Here is a 21,325-nt window from a genome sequence, read left to right as displayed (position 1 = left end):
CTCTGCCCTTTCATCTTGTCTATCTTTCTGTGAATGTGGTTTTTGTTCCACAGGCTGCAGGATTGTAGTTCTTCTTGCTTCTGTTGTCTGCCCTCTGGTAGGGGCTTAGTTTTATTTTTCTATCCCTTATAGGGCATTGGTTTTTTTAAAAACACGTTAAGACAATCACTTTCAAATAAATATTCCTCTCTGTTCACATTTACACAAATTTCCAAAAGAAAAATAATAAGAAATTTTGTCAAAAGTCATACTAAAACCAAGATACACTGAATTCCCATGATCTAGGTTCCTGTGCTCCTCAGTTTCTTTACCTGCATAAGGGGGATAAACGTGGTCCCTACTTCCTAGAGACTTGGGGAAAATTAAATAAATTGATACATTTAAGTGCTCTAAGTAGTTCCTGACACATAAAAATCTCTCAATAAATGTTAGCTATTGTTACAACCGTCATAATCATCAGCAGCAGCAGATCTTAAAAAATTAAGCAAAAGAAATAGTCTTAAATGCTTTGTTTTTAATAACTGAATGCTATCTCTTAGACATTCCTTGTCTAAATACAAGACTATTTAATAATTCATTCTACAACTTTGCCAGGTATTAACCAATACATTCACCAGTCATTAAATATTCATAATTCACCTTTTTCTCTCTTCAAAAAACTGGGTCATTTGCCACTTTCAGCCTTCTGGTGCCTCTTCACTTCACCCAAGATTCCAAGACTACTTGATAATATTTTCCTGTCATGTCTATACATTTTTCTGCTCCCTGAAATGAAACCCATCTGAGTCTGAGCAGTTTTGTCTTTGGTGCTTTATATCCTCTTAGGCTTTGATTTCCCTTTAAGCATATTTGTTCTACCCTTTCCAGGATCAAGATTATTCTCCTTAATCAAAAAAAATGGAAGTAAAATAGGAGTGAAGTAGTTCTAGTTTATCTCTGACATGCTTATATTACACTCTGTATCTCAGCAGTAGTCTTTTTGCTCTCAACATAACTTAAATATTGAATATATATATATATATTTACTTATACACACATGCTTTTTGTATCCTCAATGTTTTTCACATGTTTCACATCTTGTCACCCTGAATTTGTACCTTATTTACATATTTGTACATATTTGTACCTATTACAAATGGGTACCACCTGTTTATCTGTATTCTTGGTCTCACGAGCTTTGGGGAAGCTCCCAGGGATATTAAGCTGTTTAGTTTGGTTTTGTTTAGTTCTCTTTTCTTTTTACTTGAGATCATTTTTTAATTGTGTATCAATATTTCCATTCGTAAATCGCCCATGCTTCATGGTCTATCTTCCTTCTTAAAATGTTTGCCTCTTTTTCAAGAAATTTTTTAAATAATTTTTCAAGAATTTAAAAAATCTACTTTTATTGAAATGTAGTAAACCTCTAACTATGCTCAGGATTCAATTCTAGGAGCATTGTGTTAGCACATCCCTTTCCTTCAAGGTTATCATTATATGCATTTCACCAGGAAGTTTTGCGTTGTTGGTAGTATTTAAATCCAAATAGTAGCTTCTATTATTGTTCTTTTGAGACCTTAAACAGTGAAAATATCAGCAAAGGTAGTCAAGAAATTACAAGATACTTCTATCAGAATGAATGTGAAACCATTTTCCTAATTGAATTCACCAAGTTCTATTATCAGTAATGTCTAATTAATCCCAAAATAAATTTCCATATGGTTTCCCTTCCTCCAATACCTCTTAAATGTAGGTGTTTCACGAAGGCTCTGTCTTTAGCTCTCCTTTACATAAATATGTCTCTTGTCATGCTCTGATGTAGTCTCCCTGCCTCAGCTATCCCTTCCAAAACTCTGGCATCTTTATCTCTAGCTCTGACTTCCCTTCCGATCTAGCTCCATCCAACATTTCAACTACCTGCCAGATTACTCCACCAGGTTGTCCCAAAGACACCTCAACCTTGGTGTAAATCACCATCTTCCCTCCCAAACTCTCTTTCTTCTCCTGAATTTCCTATTTCTATTAGTGATTCTGTTCTCCTCTCAGTTTACCTGGATATAAAAGCCTTATACCCCATTTGACCTCTTCCTCTTCTGCATCCATATGTCATCAGTTGCCAAGTCCTGCTAATTTTAACTGTTTGGTATCTCTGACATCCACACCCTCTGTTACTTCTTGTTCAAGCTCTCTTGATCTTATGTATGAGTTGTAGCCTAACTGATTATCCCTTTCAAGTTGTCCCCTTCAGTATCTATAAATCAGGCTATTTTAAACTTCTTAAAACATGGTTTTAACTATATTATTCCTCTCCCTCTGAAAACCTTTCATTGCTCCCTATCTCAATATGTAAATAAATTCTAAACTCCTTTCCCTGCCTTTTAGTATTCTCTATTAAGGATTTATCCTCATCTCATTTTCTTATTTCATTTCCCACTACTCTCTGTACGACAACTTGGATTCCAGACTTGCTATTCCAAATAATGTCCCAATTTTCTACAACAGGTCTTTGTTCACAATGAGCTCTAGAGGTGAATGCCCTTCCTCCCCACCCCCAGCCCTCCAGCAACTACCCAACATACTCTATTTGGATGTTACTTGAAAGCCTCTCCTAACCAGATCATCTAGAAACAACCACTCCCTTTTGCCCCTCAACTCTCACAAGACCTCACTTGTGCCTTAGTAATGACATTTATCACTTTATTTCTTAGACTGGTTCCTTGCACAAATGATTTTCCTTCTTAAAGACAATGTAACCTCCTTGGTGAAAGTATCTACTTCTGAATAATTTTCAAACATAGCACAACTCTTAACATCACCTTAGCATAGCATTTATATAGAAGTCCCTAAGTGCTGAATAAATTAAAAGTTAAATAACTCAGGATCAATCCTGCCTTCTTGATAGATTCAAGCATTTTAGAATATTAGCTAATCATTAATCAATAATATCTTTAAAATACTCACACTCCTAAATATTGTGCTTACTTTTATCAAGTATGTGATTGTAGTAATATCAATGAATCATAGATGGTCACAATAGCTTTATAGTTGTACAAGTTTACTAAATTAATTTTCAAAACAATTAAGAGCTAGGCTTTTACAGAATTGGAATCTGTGGGTGTCAGCTGCTAAAATATTCCAAGTCAGACAGCTGAAAATCTAGGCAATTGTTCATTGAACAAAACGTCTTTACTAGTTCAACTTTACTAGTTGAACACTGAAAAAGTAAACAGGACTTCTCTGGTGGCGCAGTGGTTAAGAATCCGCCTGGTAATGCAGGAGACATGGGCTCGAGCCCTGGTCGGGGAAGATGCCACATGCCTCAAAGCAACTAAGCCCGTGCGCCACAACTACTGAGCCTGCGCGCCTAGAGCCTGTGCTCCGCAACAAGAGAAGCCACCGCAATGAGCAGCCTGTGCACCGCAATGAAGAGTAGCTCCCGCTCGCCGCAACTAGAGAAAGCCCGCACATAGCGACGAAGACCCAACACAGTCAAAAATAAATAAATTTATTTTTAAAAAAAGAAGTAAACAGAAATATATGTTATTACGAAATGAGAGAGTGGCATGGACATATATACACTACCAAATATAAAATCAATAGCTAGTGGGAAGCAGCCACTTAGCACAGGGAGATCAGCTTGGTGCTTTGTGTCCACATAGGGGGTGAGATAGGGAGGGTGGGAGGAGACGCAAGAGGGAGGAGATATGGGGATATATGTATATGTATGGCTGATTCACTTTGTTATAAAGCAGAAACTAACACACCACTGTAGAGCAATTATACTCCAATAAAGATGTTGAAAAAAAAAGAAATATGTTATTCATAATGGTAAACATTAATAAATATCTGATGTGCTGGATTATGACAGGTGTATATAGAGATGCTCAAGCTTCTGGGGAAATTCTGGGAAGCAGATGGCATTTCACATCCATTTATTCCATGATAATTGGGAAGGAAGCAGCTGGCTATGATAACTTTCGGTACACTAGCAATAGAACTACATGTAAAACATAATTTATTCTGCCATAACGAAACTAAATTGTTGCCATATATTTTTCAGTAATGCTTATAGATCTTTATGAAATTTGGCAAAAGGATAACTTGCTGCTGATGAATATCTTATGAGGAAAAGTACTCCTATCTTAAAATAGAGTCATGCCCATAACATTATAAAATTACCTTCTTAACTACCTACACTGATATGAGAGAGGCATCACATTACCTCTGAGTGACAAAACATTGGTATTCCTTAGCAACCCTTCGATAAGCATCGTGTTGCCAAAACACTTAGACGCCCTGCCTCTACCCACAGCTTTCATTACCTTATTACTAACCTCAGGATGAAACAAACAACCCAAACTGGTTACCGGCAGTGGTGGGGAAGCGTTGCTGGGTTCAGCAGTCACGGTCACACATACATAACGTGCTCTTTTCTATGGGCTGTCCACGGAGAGAGATGGGCGGTTGCATACCAGCACGCAGGGAACTAAAAATGTGCTCCTTTCTAATGAGGGGCCCTCCTCCGGCGCTGGTTGTGCTGGCCTCCAGACCTCAGTACTTCCCAATAGACAGGGCAATGGGGAAGATGTGGGAAGCTGGACTAATTTCCCACTCAGGGAAATGGTATAGTGAATTGGCTAAGAGGCTGAACTCAGATTGCCTGGCTTCAAATCCTGGCTCTGCCACTTACTAGTTGTGAGAACCTGGATTGGTTAATCTCCGGAAACTTCCATTTCCTCTTCTATAAAATGAAAATACTACAATATCTCTTTGTTATCATGACTATTAAGTGTAATATTATTATATCTCTTATTATGACCATTAGGTTAAATAGTGCCTGAAAAATACTTACCAAAATGTTTGGCACAATAAGTTTAAAATATTACCAATATTTGCTCGGTAACAGTTTTGCGATATAATGGAGACCTGACTCACAGAGGTCTTCATAGTTTTTATTCCTAATGACCAGATTTCATCCAAACAAACAAGTGAATCTGAATATCCATGCTTGTTGCCTAGCTCTTTTTTTTTTTCAAAAGAGCTGTTTATGAAAGTTAAAAAACAATACAGATGAGGTCATATACACTTCTTACACACAAAGAGAAACATGACATAAATTTGGACAGCAACGTACGTTCAAATGAATGCTGTTACATTCAACAAATATACCTGAACTTATACATCAAAAAGGAGATTTACCTTCAAAGGAGTCACATCAAGAAGCCATGCACTTGTTTCAATAATGCTGCCAAATATTTTTGGAACTCTTCCTTCTAAATTACCTCCTGAGCCTGCTTCAAATTCTTTTAATCTTTTTTTTTTTTTTTTTTGCAGTACGTGGGCCGTTCAAATGAATGCTGTTACATTCAACAAATATACCTGAACTTATACATCAAAAAGGAGATTTACCTTCAAAGGAGTCACATCAAGAAGCCATGCACTTGTTTCAATAATGCTGCCAAATATTTTTGGAACTCTTCCTTCTAAATTACCTCCTGAGCCTGCTTCAAATTCTTTTAATCTTTTTTTTTTTTTTTTGCAGTACGTGGGCCTCTCACTGCTGTGGCCTCTCCCGTCACGGAGCACAGGCTCCGGACACGCAGGCCCAGCGGCCATGGCTCACGGGCCCAGCCGCTCCGTGGCATGTGGGACCCTGCCAGACCGGGGCACGAACCCTCGTCCCTTGCATCGGCAGGCGGGCTCCCAAGCACTGCACCACCAGGGAAGCCCCAAATTCTTTTAGATGTCTTCATTGGAAACAAATGTCTACCTTTGGGAGTTTTCAATTTTGAAAGCAGATTTAAAAACAACTCATAAATAAGATGGAGGATAATGTCACCTCTGGTCAAAAAATAAGGAAATAGGGCTTCCCTGCTGGAACAGTGGTTGAGAGTCTGCCTGCCGATGCAGGGGACACGGGTTCGTGCCCCGGTCCGGGAAGATCCCACATGCTGCGGAGTGGCTGGACCCGTGAGCCATGGCTGCTGAGCCTGCGCGTCCGGAGCCTGCGCTCCGCAACCGGAGAGGCCACAACAGTGAGAGGCCCGTGTACCGCAAAAAAATAAAAATTTTTAAAAAAAGGAAATAAGGGCCTTTCTGCATGGCTTGTAAAACGTCTCAAACAACTCCAGACAGGGAATCTCTAAAACATTTCAGACCAATGGAACCATTATCAGAATTAGTGTGTTGTTTTCTGTGTGATTAACAGATTATGTGTTTATTTACTTAATTGTATTAAAACAAATACTTGTAGAGCACTATGTGTCAAGCACTGTTCTAGGAGCCTTTGCATATATTAGCTAATTTAATGCTCATCTTATGAGCTAGATGCCCTTATTACTTCCATTTTACAGATGAGGTAATGAGGCACAAAGTTAAGGATTTTGTCCCAGGACACACAGCTAGTTAATGGCAGAGCCAGAAATTGAAACCAGGCTTTCTATATAGTATACAGGCTATATTTTCTAAAAAGTACAACTTCTGTGTATCGACAGTTATGCTATCTGGGATTTTAAGGTATTGCAATTTAAACTTGGTGAAAGATACTATACCTCTCCATTTTTTTAACCTCTGCTAGAAGCCCTCTTAGTGTTAACATGCATTATCTGATCCCTTTTTTTTCCTCTCTCTCTCTTCCCATAGCAAGGTTTACAGGAGGAAACAGTCTCACTTTCTAGTTTCCTCGTGTTCTAACGCTCTGTAAGCTATCCTGTTTTCTCACATAAGCAGATCTTTTACCCAGCAGTTTCTTCAGCCTTATGCCAGGAACAGTCTCTCTCCTCACAATGTTTCCTCATGCCTATTTCAAAACTCCCTCCTTAAAATTCACATTTTCCATTGCATCTCTAAGGAGCTCAATCTTGTTAGACTTAATGGGGAAGATAGAAAAGATGAGGGGGGAAGGAAAGACATTAAAATATTTTTAAATTCTCTTTGAAAAAGCACCTTATATCATTTTCCATCAGTAAAATGCTTTGAATGTCTCACTTTGCTCTCCTTTGCCTTGAAATAGGAGTTTCCAAAGCAGCTTCATACCAATGCCAAGAGCATACCACTGGCCAGCCATTCGATAATGACAGCATCCCCAAGGAAACATACTTAAGCAAATTGAAAAAAATAGATTATGCTGGAACACTTTTTATTTCAGGATAAAAGAAAAATACAGGAAGAAATATCACAGAAGCGTTTGAAAATAGAGGAAGAAAAACTAAAGCACCAGCATTTGAAGGTAACTTATTACTTTAATTTCATTTCAATGATTTTGCATTTAAATATTCTAATTGCACTCAAATTTCAGTACTAAAGATGCTTTAGGAAGGAAAAAAATTCCAACACATATACTAACACCCTAATAACCATAAGGGAAGCCAATAAGCTAGTAATATTTGCATATGAGACTAATACCTCCTGGCAAACATGTGGAAAATTGAAAACATGGTTTTATCACTTTTATCCTTTATTACTGAATTTCCTCACTTTCTTGGGTAACCTTGAGAATTCAGTCTTGATAGTTTGGCCCTGAATAGAGTCTTGCTTAACATCCCTCGGTAGTGGATCCAGCTGGGAAGTCCCTTTTGAAATCAATGAAAAGCCAGCCCTTACCCAGGGCGTGCAAAGCAGACAGTGTCTGGCCTGCTCAAGGATGCTCGTATTTAAAAGCTCAGTGCAATGAATTCAGTGTTGTTTGAGTGTGGTTCAAGGTTCTGTTTTATTTTGTTTTGACAGAACATGAGATCATAACCAAAAATAAACTTCCATTTTTAAAATCAGACTTTACATCTTGCATGGGTGTGGTCATTTTGTAATTTAAGCACATTGAGTCTCACATTTTATTATGTAGCTTAGTCATAGGGTGCAACCAAATGACAAACAGGAGCTCCTTGTGAACAGGCCCAAGCAGGAAACTACTTACCTGGCAGGGCGTCTATCGATAGATATAATAAATCCCTCAGTGAAACAATGCTGCACACTCGTGGGGTCTACAATCTTTTGGTAAACTTGCCGAATTCAGCTAAATCCATCTTTCTGATGGATCAAGTAACCACCTCTTGAGAGAAAAAAGACACAGTTTAGGATTCCAATTAGCCTCAGTTCTCTGGATTCTGTTTGCTTCTTTGCTCCTATACAAACTGACATTTCCAATGTTTGATGAATAATTTCAATGTGTAGTCAGCCTGCTATCCTTACAGTTTCTCACATTGAAATTACATGAGTAGGAGACATAGCCAAGAAATGCAGTGTGTGCTCCCAGAAAAATCAATGAAATAACAAATTTTACCAAGTCATTTTGATACAAGTCAAATGAAGTCAAAAGCAAGTCTACAACAATTTTTGAGATAGGCAATTTCTAACTCCAAAATCACTCTCTCTCTCTCTCTCTCTCTCTCTCTCACACACACAAACATACACACACACACACACAATTTGGACCTCACAGTGAACTAGTTACTGCTTCTGAGTAATTGCTATCCTTGCAGAATGAGTAGCCAAACAACATTAGAGTTCACAGTAGGAGAAAAGTTTTATATATCCTCTCTGTTCATTCTAGGAAGTAAGTTTCACACAGGAAAATTCTAACACACTGAGAGGTCCATTTCTGAGGTGACACCTCATTTCAATACTTAACAAAAACAGTCCGAAAGGTAATATATACTGTTCCCTATAGGTTTGCTTTCTGGATCCCAGAAGACCTCTTCTAATCCAATCCAGTCAAAGCATGTATCACGCTTTGGACTGCAGTACACAGTTGTGCAGATGGTATACTGCGTAAAGTTACCTCAGAGAGGGGGCTGCTGAAACCCTGCCCATACTCCCTTGGAACGGTGCACTCTGGCACAGGGCTGCTTCTGTCTGGAGGACAAAGTTTCTTTCTCTCTGCACACAAGTGCTGTCCACCTTCCCAAGCTGTGCACTGACCTGAAGGAGTAGGAGTGGGGAACTGTACCTTTTCCTAATTTGCATATTAATGCCTTAGAGACTAGCAGTGGCCTTGAGAGTTGTAGCCCTTCTGCTTGCAACCTAGTGGGAAATTCAAGGTTAAGTAAATAATTAGTACAAGTTAAAGGATGATTTTTTTTAATTTAAGCATAAGTGTAAGCATTAGTAAGCCTTTAATCTGGGGTGGTCAAAAAAGGTTCTGTTAAAAGTGTGGGATTTAACCTGAATCTTAACTGATAAGTAGAAAACCTTCAGTCAATAAACATTTATTAAGCACCTATTATGTGCAAGGTACTAAGCTGGACATTAAGAATATAAAATAAGTTTGATCTGTGCCCTTAAATGGTAACTGACACATAAACTTATAATGACATTTATACTGTGATGAACACTATATTCAAGGCATCAACTGCAAAGGGAACATAGAGGAGAGAATGGCTGTTTCAGTAAGTACATTCTTCCAAGTTCTGCAGAAAATGGTTGGCTATTCCAACAGCAACTAGGCACAATTCCAAAATAGGGTTCAAAAATGTGCAGAAGTGTTCTAAAAATTGATTCCAAAATATCTTCACCAAGTCAAAAAAGCTCTGTTGGCTTCTGCAATTACCAGCCTTTCTTTTTATTTTCTTCTTCATCCATTTGTCTCCATTCCAGTGACTATCCTCACCACTTTCCCAACTGCAAATTATTTCATTACATGTCAATGACTCACTTTAAACAATACAAATGTAAATATTTACAAAGTGCTCCTTCTGTGTGAGCAGTAGACACACTTCAAAATAGTTGTGGTAACTCACTCTAATATCCTTTAGCTCTGGAACCTGACATTCATACCAATGATGTCCTGGAAAGGGAGTTTCCACGGCCATTAACAGTATTCTCACATTCAAACATTCTGAGACTTGTCCACTCTTGATCTTTTTGCCTAGCACTCAACCTAGAAAACTTTTCTGGAAGTCCATTTAAATCATGGTATGAAAAATTAATTTATTCTTAACGTCTCCTGTAACTGCTGTGCAGAATATAGAAGTGCTTCAAGAAAACCTTTCCCTAAAAAACTGCCAAAAGATCTATTACCTGCATATCACTTATATTTTTATTTAGTTACTATGGCTTTTGATTCTGAATGTCACTGTTGTGAAATAGATTTTATTCTATTCCTCAATCTCATAGACTAAAGCATAAGCCTAAACTGTGACATAAAAGCAAAATAACTGTCTTGTGGTTACCACAATATGTGATTATACCATATCATTCTGATTGCACATCCAAATTATATATTTTATATTTAGAGGCAAAAAGTTCTCTGCCAGAGTTAAATGACAATTCCTGAACTATGAACAAAGCTTATAAGGCTAAAATTAAAATTATTCTTAGTCCTAACCAGACTAAGAACCAAGAATGAAGCCCCAAGATAACTTAATTATGTCACAGGAGCCATTCTCCACCCTTTACAACTCAGCATCATAAGACCATCCCATCTGAGTGTTTCTTACAGTGATATGGATGTAATTGACTGAAACTATCCTTGTAGGTGGTTTGTAAGAACTGTAATTTAATTTGATGGATGTCATCTATATTCTTTACTGTGCATTAGCTATCATCATATTCCATCAAATAAAAATAAACTAAAATCAAGGTAAATTCTTAAATGCTGATATATTGAGATTTTCTTGTCATATTATCAGGTAATAAATCTTGACCTTTATTAATAATATTTACTGTGTCTATGGGAACACATTTTTACAAACAACTAAACAGCTGTAATTAAGGGAAAAGATAACATTGTGGGAAGGAATCTGGCTACAAACTGGAATAATACAAACTGCTTTTATGGGATGTGTTGTCCACACGCAATTTCTTGAAACTCTGAAAAAAACCAATACAAATATGATGATCTGGGTTGAGATAATTACTGACTTAATCTAGTGGTTTTCAAACTGTGTCCTGTGCATCTGTAGGCTTCCAGGCCCCCTCATTGCTTCAACTAGAGCAGGCCACATTTCATCTATTCTACAAGTTATAATTCCAAATAACATTTATTTGTAATCAGTGTAATATTTTTAATGATTTGAAAAAAAATTGCCTTAATTAAAATAAACTTCCTTTGGTAATTATCTAGCCCAATCAACCTTATTTAAATTTATTTTAAATTCAGAGGTATTTATATTTCAGTTGTATTAATTCTGTTTTAAAAAACAAGCATTTTTTAAAAAAAGACAAATATTCCTCTTACTTGCTTTCATTCTAATCATGGTGTTAGAGATAGAAGTGTCAAAAAAATAAGGAAAATTCCCATTCTTCTCTCCTCACCATTTTAGAAACAGTAAATTCCCAGGGAATAATTATTGAACAAATAATTTACAAAGGTAGATAGATACATAGTGACAGTAGTTTTCTTCAGGAAGAAAAGAAGAAACTCAAACACTTTGAAAATAATATCTAACAGTTTTCCCTTGAGACACCGACAGGATGCTAGCTAAAGCCCCCTGAAATTTACGGGTCTTCTTCATTTGCTTTGTCTTCTTAGGCTCAAGTCCAGGAATGTAATTATTTCATGCAAATTCGAGGGGATTTTTTTTTCCACCTGATGAAACATAAATCTTTTTTGTTTTATTAAAGTTGACAAAAATTCAACTCACAAATATTTAGACAGATCAGTGAATTTTATGTATCATATGATTGGGACGAGTAGGGAGCTGAACGTAAAGGATATCTAGAACCAAGGAGGCTCTCAGAAGAAAGAAGGGGTACTGGGTAGGCAAAACAATAAATGTCAACCACAGGGCCTAAGACTGTCATTGAATTAGTTTAAGATACAATAGCAAACTCTTGTTTTGCCCACCATTCCAATTAATCCCACAAAAGATTTTTTTTTTTGGAGGGGTCACTATGTACTGTCACTGGGATGAATAGCAAATGGCTTCAAGAAGCTTGTTACTTTGACCCAAGATATACACCCATCAACCCAACAAATCATAATAAGGCATCATCATGATGAGGTCCCTACATGACTGTTAAAAATACAGTAAACATACAGTATAGGTAAACATACACTGCTGTGTGATTCTGAAGAAGGAGAGTTCCCTGGGGGTGAAGTGAGGCTGGGGGAGTGGAGGAAGATGCAGAGGTAGGACAGAGATCTTCATAGAGAAGGAGGACCTGAACTAGACCTTAGGATATACATAGGATTCAGATACATAAACCCTGGCTTTAGAAGGGGGTCAAGAAGGGTGCAAAATAGGAAACTATTAGATTTATTCAGGCAAGACAGTGAGATAAAATAATCTCTCTTTAATATTTCCACTATTGAAATTAATAAGATTTGAAAGCATTCAGATTTTGGAATTTTTGATTGATATAAGAACATATATTTATGTTTCCTGATATCAGAAAAAGGCCTTGAGGGAGAAATGGCTTCTAGATGGAATCAGCAGTGGAAAAGAACAGGAAGAGATGAAGAAACAAAATCAACAAGACCAGCACCAGATCCAGGTTCTAGAAAAAAGTATCCTCAGGTATGGCCCTCTCTGAGATACTCCACAACTACCTTTATTTTGACTTTGTCCCATGTTGAATGTATAAAGGCCATTCTCCTTTTTAGGGGCACAATCAGATCTTCCATTTGGATTTCTAAGACTAAGAAAACACACCAGAAAGCAACAACAGAAATTTTGCTGTAAAGGTCCTCAAGACATAGCAACACGAGGCTCATTTTTAAAATACATATGGGTGACTTACCCATAGCTCTCTGAGCCCATTCCCTCATCTACAAAATGGTAGTAACAATATCTGTCTTTCAGAGTTGTTGAACAGATTAATAAATGCATGTGCTAAACTACTAGCACCCACCTGACATTTGGCAAGAGAGCAAAAGCCGTTCTTCACTGCCTCAACCCCCTCTCTCATCTTAGGACAGGTGACAGTTATAAGGGTGTGTGCGTACTCTCCCCCATCACACCTCTTCCCAGGCCCTCCTTAACCTCAGCCATGATATTTTGGAAGAGAAGACACTATAGGACTACTTCACTAACATTTTCTCTCTTCTACTTCTCTGATTGGTCACAGGGGTTGACTTTACTTCTCAGTGTCCTTTCCTGACCATCATACACAATTAGTACAGACTCAGCAACTTCGGATATAGCAAGTAAAGTTTTTTAATTGCCTTGGCTTAAAATGAGGTGTTGGACCTGAAAAAAATTGGAAAGCTCCAATATAAGATAGGATTATTAATCTTATCACAAAGTATAGATAGCACAGAAGAAAAAGATGTGAGAAATGTCAGAATCATTTTCTAGCCCACACATGGAAAAAAGATGGAATTTTTGGTGGCATAATAATGACAATAATTTAATGCCTACACATCTTTGAAACATAGGTAACTTTCAAAGCCTCACTCACTGCAAATTTGGTATCTTTTGTGAGGACCATAGGAAAGACCGGGAAGATAAAAATATCCAGTAGCTGTGCTATGACCACATTTTGTCCATACTCACCACACTATGTAAACAGATTGCATTAGGCCTTAAATTGACAACATGGAAAAAAAAAAAAAACTTTCTTTTTTCAACTGATTTTTATTTTACTAGCTTAATTTCATACACTTGTATATTTAATAGCTAAAATCATTGACTGCTCATTCTTATTTAGATGTTTTAAAATTAACAATTCTTTTAAAGTTATTTTATAATTGAAATGTTTATATTTATAAACTCTTCAGTTGGTTGTTCAAAGATATGAACTGCTGCTGAATGGCAGATAGTAAATACTTTTAAAATAACTCAATAAATCGTTTGGAAAACTTGATTATTCGTAAGGCATCCCTTAGCAAAAGCTTCCTAACAAAGTCTGGTTTAGCTGATGATTGCTTTCCTCACCCTTCCACACACAATCCTTATCTCTCAAGGAGCTCTGAATTTAATCCCTGTAAACCCTTGCCCTGCGCAGACACCTCCTTTCTTCCCCTCAGAGCTCCATCTTTGGAGTCTTTCCACATACTGAACACCTACAACTTTCTCTGCATCTGATGATAAATGAAGTAGTTACATATACTCAAAGTCCATTAACGAGTTTGGGCTGCTTTCTGAGTAATCCAAGAGAATTTACTAGGACTATACTGATTGCTTTCAGGCCTTGCCTGAATGCTCTGAGAATCACATAAGCTTCTAGTAGTTTTGGTAGTGGCTTGCCTAGTTAGAGCTCCTCTGTGACGAAAGAGAGAGAAAAAGAGGGAGGGAGGGAGGAAGGAAGGAAGGGACGAAGGGAGGAAGAAAGAAGAACAAAAACAAGGAAGAGGAAGAAGAGGAGAAGTAGGAAGAAGAGGAGGAAACCTATTTGCTGAGCCGTATTATGCACCAGGCGCTTTGCATATATCATCCCATTTAATCTTCATAACCCTATAAGGCAGGTGTTATGATCTTCACTTTTTGCAGCAAGATTAAAGAATTCACACTGTTAGGAAGTGGCAGATCAGAGACTACTTAATTTGACTATCCAATGCTGCCTATAAAATAATGGCACACAGCAACCTCTGTGGACTGAAAAGTCATTATCTTGTAAGAAGTCTTTGAAGCATGTTCTGTCCCTTGGTTCTGCTTTCTCCAAACAGCCTTTACCACAATCAGGATCTTCTTCCACGTCCAATTAATGTCTTTGTTAAACTACCAATTAAATGTCTATTCATTACCCAATTTCTGGCATCTCAGTGCGACTTTATTTTAGATCTTTAGGATGTCATTAACCCATCAGTGCTCCTTTATTAACACAAAATGATTTTAATCCCCAAATATAAATAATAATAACAGTAATGGTTCATTTTTAAATGGCCTTGTGCAATTTGAAAAGCCCTTGCACTTCCATTAAGTCATTTATTACTCACAGCAACACTAGAAAGAAAGCATCAACACCTCCATTTCATAGATGAAGAAATATGCTCAAAGAGGATAAGGGACTTCATTAAGATCACAGAGCCAGTAAAGGATAGATTTGGGTCTCAAAGTGAGTCAAATTCGGTGCTCTCCAGCTGTAAAATTAATAGCAAGCTATAGGTGTAAATGCTCTGGAAGTAGTAAAATACCTGACACCTAACAGCAAACTGCATTGTTTAAGGAGTAGTCCTAAAAAGATGTATTTGCAAAGAGCTAGTAAAGAATTTGCACCGTATGTATAACTGATTCACTTTGTTGTAACGCAGAAACTAACACACCGTTGTAAAACAGTTACACTCCAATAAAGATGTTAAAAAAAAAAAGAATTTGCACCATCACGACCCATAAAGGCATGTTTATCTCATTAAAAATGTGCAGGGAACAGAACATTCTAAAGCAACATACGGAGACAAAAAATAACTGTGCATTGTCAGTATTAAGCAGCCTCCACTACTGCCTAGCATTATAGAAATCACGTTGCCAAAGCAGCTTTACCTGATAACTGAACATTTTTTCCTCAGATATTTCTAAAGCTGCTAAATAATCAGGTACACGTTTTTAAATTCATTCTTTTTCAGAAACAACTACCCACAGTGCTTAAGAAGCTTTTATTACCAGCTAAGTACAGTGCATTTTCTTGTAAGCTCTGAATGGCAACCAAGCCAACTGATGAGGTTGAAGTAGGCAGAGCCATCCTCCTTCCCTAAGCAGAGAAAGTATCCCAATCCCTGAATGTGATTTATCACCCTACTTAGGTGCCTGCTCAAGGGTAACATTTGCCATCTGCCAGGCCTCTCAGCTACAGGATAAGATTTTAATAGGCACATTCAAAATAGAAATGTTGCTATTACCTCAGAGTCTGTAGCAAGGCCAGACTGCCCATGAAGTTTGCATTCCTTTTACTTCCAAGGTTTCATGCGATGAACTGTAAGAGCATGGTCTTTGGCATTCAAATCCCTGTTCTGCTGACCATAGTTCATAAGCCTAGCCATGTTCTTTCATCTCTTTGGGCCTCAATTTCCTTGTCTGTAATAGTGGACCATCATAAGCCGCTTCACGGGACTGGGATGAGTGAAACAACTTCATGAGTGCCTGACACATGGTAGGTGTTCAAAAAACATTAGATACTATTTCTTATAAGGAATCAAAACTAATTAAAAGAAGGACACTGCCTAGAGCTTTATCTGGAGATTTTCATCTTTTGGCTAAGATCTCTCATTTCTTTATGCTAGTACAAAGAATCTTTTTCTTTGAGTAATCTGAGGTTATCCCCCAACTAAGATTCTTTCCATATGGAAAATAATTGATGGATTTTCTTTATGGTTTGAAGACTAAAATGTTAATAATATCAGTTAATTTTTACAGAGCATTTGTTGTAGACCAGGCGCTGTACTAAGAACTTCATATGTACTATTTTGTGAATTCTCACAACCATCTTATGAGGGAGATAACATTTAATAGGGGAGAAAACTGACATTTATAGGGGCTAATTTGCCCCATGTCATACAGCTAAAAAATTAAGAGCCAGAATTTAAAATCGAATTAAAAGTCCTAATCATAAAAATAAATTGTGTCTTGGATCCATAGCAAAATTTTACAAAAGTTAAATCCTATAAAAGCTATCCTCTACAGCATTTTAAATTTCCAATCCATGCTATCATTTCACTCTTATATGCATCATTTTATAGAGACATTCATGTGACTCTTTATCATATTAAAAACACTCAGAGGTTCCCTGACTCACACATAACCTTTAAGTAAAGTATGTCTTCATATTTATCCTCTCATTTTTCCTTTCAAAGAGAGGCAACATTTCAGAAACTAAGTGGGTTTCCATAGTTCTTGTTTTCTGAGTCACACGTTAGCTCTGGAACAATATTAGTGAGCACTTTGACTTGTGCCCTGATTAATACCTTAGGAGAAAACATTCCCAGGAGGAAAACTGTATTGAACATCTTCTGAATCACTTTGCTCAAATTAGAGTTTCAATTTGCCTCCCAAATGAGCCCAGCTCTTAGTGTGACCACTGAACCCTTTACTTCCTGATTGTAGGCACAGGTGCAAATCCAGCACTGACTTCTCAATCCAAATACCCATGTGCACAGATTAATAGGCTGAATTAGAAATCCTGTTCTATCACTTCTGCTGCTTTCCTCCATCCAATACCTACACCCAAAAGACACCCCAAGCACCCTAAGAAGTGTCCAAGGGAGCTATGTCATTCACTTGCTAGGTTCCTCTTTGCTGTCTAGCTACCCTGCAGTTCTCCATGACGTCCTCTGCCAAACTGCCTTGCATCAAGCTCTCTTCCAGATACTTGCTACTTATTGTACTGTGTCCAAAGACCTCTGACTTCAATTGGAGCACACAGAGTGCCTGAAAGAAATGTCATAAGCATAAAATGCAAAAGATTAACTGCCAAGGAGAATGATGCAAATACACTGCATTCCCTTCGAGAAGGATTATCTACTTCTGATTAAATGTTCCCTAGTAAGAATTTTTTTTAATATTCCAAAGTACCCTTCTGACCTTCTGCCTTTCTTTAATGTGCTTTCATTCGTCTCCAAATAGGCAGAAACTGCCTTCCACGTATCATACTCAGGAGAAGGTGCATGTGAAGCTTGGATTTCTATGTGATTGTATGTCATGAGAAAAGCTGGATAGTGGGCTGTTATAGCAGCTATAGCTAACTCACATCACTTAAGGGAAATCCCTCCACAAGTGGAGATGGACAACTAGAAAATGCACTCTGCTCAACAGCATGTAGAGCAATAAACTACTCAGTTAACTCAAAAGATAGCAGGCAAGATTCAATTTCAAAAGGGAACCCAAAGTACTGATGTAGAAATATAAAGGTTAAATGACTTTGTCACTGGTTATGATTTATCAAAGTTTAGCTCATTATTATTTCTATCCAAGTTTAACCACTACCTAATGTTCTTATCTACCTGTACAAGCCAATTGTACCTTAGTGAAAATAATGTCTCATCAAACACAGTGGCACATGCTGCATGGAAAATATCACAGGCTAAATGTTTCTGTCTTCCTGCTCTGACCCAACCAGCCACATCTAACATCACATTGCATGGAGATAGACAAGGTGCTCTTCTGTGACAACATAAGAGAAGATAAAGGGAAAAAAGGCAGAAAGGGAGAAAAAAAAACCCACCATTTGTTTCTTCTTAAATTTGCTGTTGCCTAGAAACACACAAGAAATTACTCTGAGGCAATTATCTGAGTCAAAATCATTCCAAGCATGTTTTTCACTGCCCGTATTTGACTAACTGGCTTACCAGATTTGTAATAGTTCATCTGTGGTTATTTTTAATTTCCCAGATATTCTAATTATTTTTAATTCAGAAGCTTTTAAAATTTAACAAAAAGAGCTAAGTTAACCAAATTTCCAGCGTAAGAAAAGGGGGGAAAATTCCATCTCCCCCCACAAAAAAATACAATTCCTAGCACATAGTAGGAATATCTATGACTACATAGCTTAATAAATGCATGAATGATGGATGGATGGATGGATGGATGGATGAATGGACTTGAAAATACCACATATTTAAGGAGACCAGATGAAGATTAGACAGTGATTTTAATGTTAATAAACTACAAAGGAATGTCTTGAAATTTTTTAAAAAATAAAAAATAAACACCCAACTATCTTGAGTCAAGGGCAAAGTTACGTGGCTATAGTGCCCCTGGTTTTTGAGGCAATTGTTGATAGCATGTTTTACCATCTCATCATTTTACTTTCTCACTTTCCCCCTTCTCCATATGCTCTTTTATTTCCTTATCCCTGCCTTCCAGCATTCTCTCTTGCTCATACCTGCCAATCTCGTTTATATGTTAGTAGAAATAAGGATTAAATGGTTACCTAGAATAAACATTCCCCCACCACAGTGGTAAACTGAAAGATAGATTAGAATAACCTCTGAGAGTCCTCTCCTCACCCGACTGCAATTCAGTAACAACATCTATCCTTTACAGAGTACATATTTATGTACTAAGCATTATTTTGAGAATGACAGTTCTCTGAGGGGAGTCTAATTAGCCTTGTTTTACACATACAGACACTAAAGCACAGAAAGCTATGAACCTTTTAACAACTGACCTATAAGTCACACACAGATCTTTCTGACTCCAGACCCTTTCCATCATGCTTCACCCTGCTTATTTTTGATTCATTTCAATGAACATTTATTAAGAACCTGCCACATATAAGTCTTTGTTCTTCTAGAGGAGATTTAAGAATCATAAACTCCTCAAAGCAAATTTTTATTTGTTTACCTCTCTGTACATCCTTTAACTTTTCAATGTACTTTTACATTAAATATCTCATTCAAAACAATATTCGGTAACTTGAAACACAAGCTTAAGGCCGTTAACAGGGATGTCATAGATCTTTGGCTGTATTGGCATGAGTAAAGAAGGAAAAAAGGAACAACTGAACAATCCAGGAAGTGGGAGGAGAGTTCGTTTCAGTGATCCATCTTCCAGGTGGCGGTCATGTTCCAAAGCAGAGACTCATTGTGTTAGAGAAAGGGTCTGTGCTGCCATAGGGCCTAGGCTTCCCCATTCCCCAGAAGAGTCCCCAGACACTAAATTTATAGCTCAGAAAACTTCCACACCACCCCCCTGCAATGCATCTTTTGTCTGACATAAAGCAAATGTCACTTAGTTCATTTAGACCACCCCAGGCGAACTGGTCTTTGTTGGTTATTCTGTGTTATACTGAGGTTGGAATTTATATTTTTGGTGTTCAAATAATAAGAGTCCTGTTCTTGGCATCAAATATGAACAATTAACACTAGGCACAAAGACAAAATGAAGTGGATAGAAAGTAGAAAATATAGTGGCTGCTCTATAATACTGTTAGAGATAAATGTTAAGGGTTACAAGACACTAAGCCAGTAATTATTTCTGAATGGACATCACTGAATATGTTTTGTCATCTCATAATATGGTTACAAGTAGTATATTCACTAAAAATAGTTTTCCCCTACAACTTTTTTTTTTTTAAGAAAAAAAAGCTTTCCAAAATCATGGATAAGCATATCTGCAGTTAACTTGCCATGACCTGGCTATGACAGTATTTGAAGGTCACTGGCAGAACATCTGAGAAGCCCATAACTAACCAATTTGCCATATCACACCAACCTCCCGGGTGTACATTTATTTGTGTTCATTTGAAAATCACATTTGTAACTTGCACATAAAAATAGCTTATTCTCTGAAAACCGGTTTGGATTCTTGTTTTTCATGGCAAATGCATACCTTAATTTACAAAATATTATTCTGAATGAGAGGGTTTGGTTTTCTACTAAATCACTCTCTTGAATGCCTACCAGGCAGTTTCAAATGATAGTATTGTCTGCCCATAAGATAACTGTTAATATTTACAGTTATATTAGGAGATGAGATTCACCCCTGTAAAATCTGCTCACATTTAACTATAAATTATTCAGCTTTTCTAAACATCTGCTCTGTTCCCAGTTATCAGAGCAAACTGACACTTGTTTCAATGTCACTGTTGGGCCAGCTCTCTGCTTCTAGTTATCTTGAAGCTACTGTGCTATATTGCTTGTCCTGTTCTTCAGTGCTCAGAGTTAGAGGCAGTAGATCTGACTCGGGGCAAACTTAGTGTTTGCTGTATGCCAAATGCCCTTTAATTCTCTGGCAGGCTTACCCATGGCATGTGATTGTTTGCACTTGTGGGTTAGAGCTTTCTTATTATACATGCTCTTCAGCAAGGGCCGACTGAAAGGCAATTCTTGTCCTATGTCCACGCATAGGACCATTCTTCATCTTTTTTGATATACTTCTATTTCAGTTTGGTGAAAAATTGTGCCTGACATGTAGTAGGTGCTTAATAAAAGTTTGTTAAATGTTTGGACCCCAACTTTAAAAATAAAACAAAACAGCCTACCTTCTACCTGATTACATACTCCCAATTTTATTTGGAAAATACAGTTTGACATTCCCATTGGCCACATTATCTGTAAAGATAAAATATCTATAATCTCTGACCCATTAGTAATAATGTATCTGCCCATTACATGAGATCAACACACAACAGTCAAGAATACCTGATTAGGGCTTCCCTGGTGGCGCAGTGGTTGAGAGTCCGCCTGCCGATGCAGGGGACACGGGCTCGTGCCCCGGTCTGGGAAGATCCCACATGCCGCGGAGCGGCTGGGCCCGTGAGCCATGGCCGCTGAGCCTGCGCGTCCGGAGCCTGTGCTCCGCAACGGGAGAGGCCACAACAGTGAGAGGCCCGCGTACCACAAAAAAAAAAAAAGAATACCTGATTAAAGTCATCAACTATGTATATTCAATAGTATCTACTGCAATTTCAGAGCAAATTTTTTAGATGAGTTATGATTAAAAAATAAAATGATCCCTTTTTTCATTGCAAACCTTAGCCATTCAATATTAACTAGCTATGTCAACACAAACCATGTCAGATTTGATATATCATT

General features: G+C 37.5%; 1 protein-coding gene across 1 annotated transcript in view; it reads left to right on the top strand.

Annotated features, from left to right (window-relative positions):
• PALMD (palmdelphin) overlaps positions 1-21,325 on the top strand; it is a 54,723-nt gene that overhangs the window by 17,058 nt on the left and 16,340 nt on the right. The window contains exons 2-3 of the mRNA XM_007112188.3: positions 7,127-7,207; positions 12,310-12,434. Coding sequence (XP_007112250.1) covers positions 7,127-7,207; positions 12,310-12,434 — 206 coding nt within the window. The remainder of the gene's footprint in view (positions 1-7,126; positions 7,208-12,309; positions 12,435-21,325) is intronic.

This window comes from Physeter macrocephalus, chromosome 4 (genome assembly GCF_002837175.3).
Source record: "Physeter macrocephalus isolate SW-GA chromosome 4, ASM283717v5, whole genome shotgun sequence".
Lineage (NCBI taxonomy): Eukaryota > Metazoa > Chordata > Mammalia > Artiodactyla > Physeteridae > Physeter > Physeter macrocephalus.
This window is presented reverse-complemented; position numbering and strand designations above follow the sequence as displayed.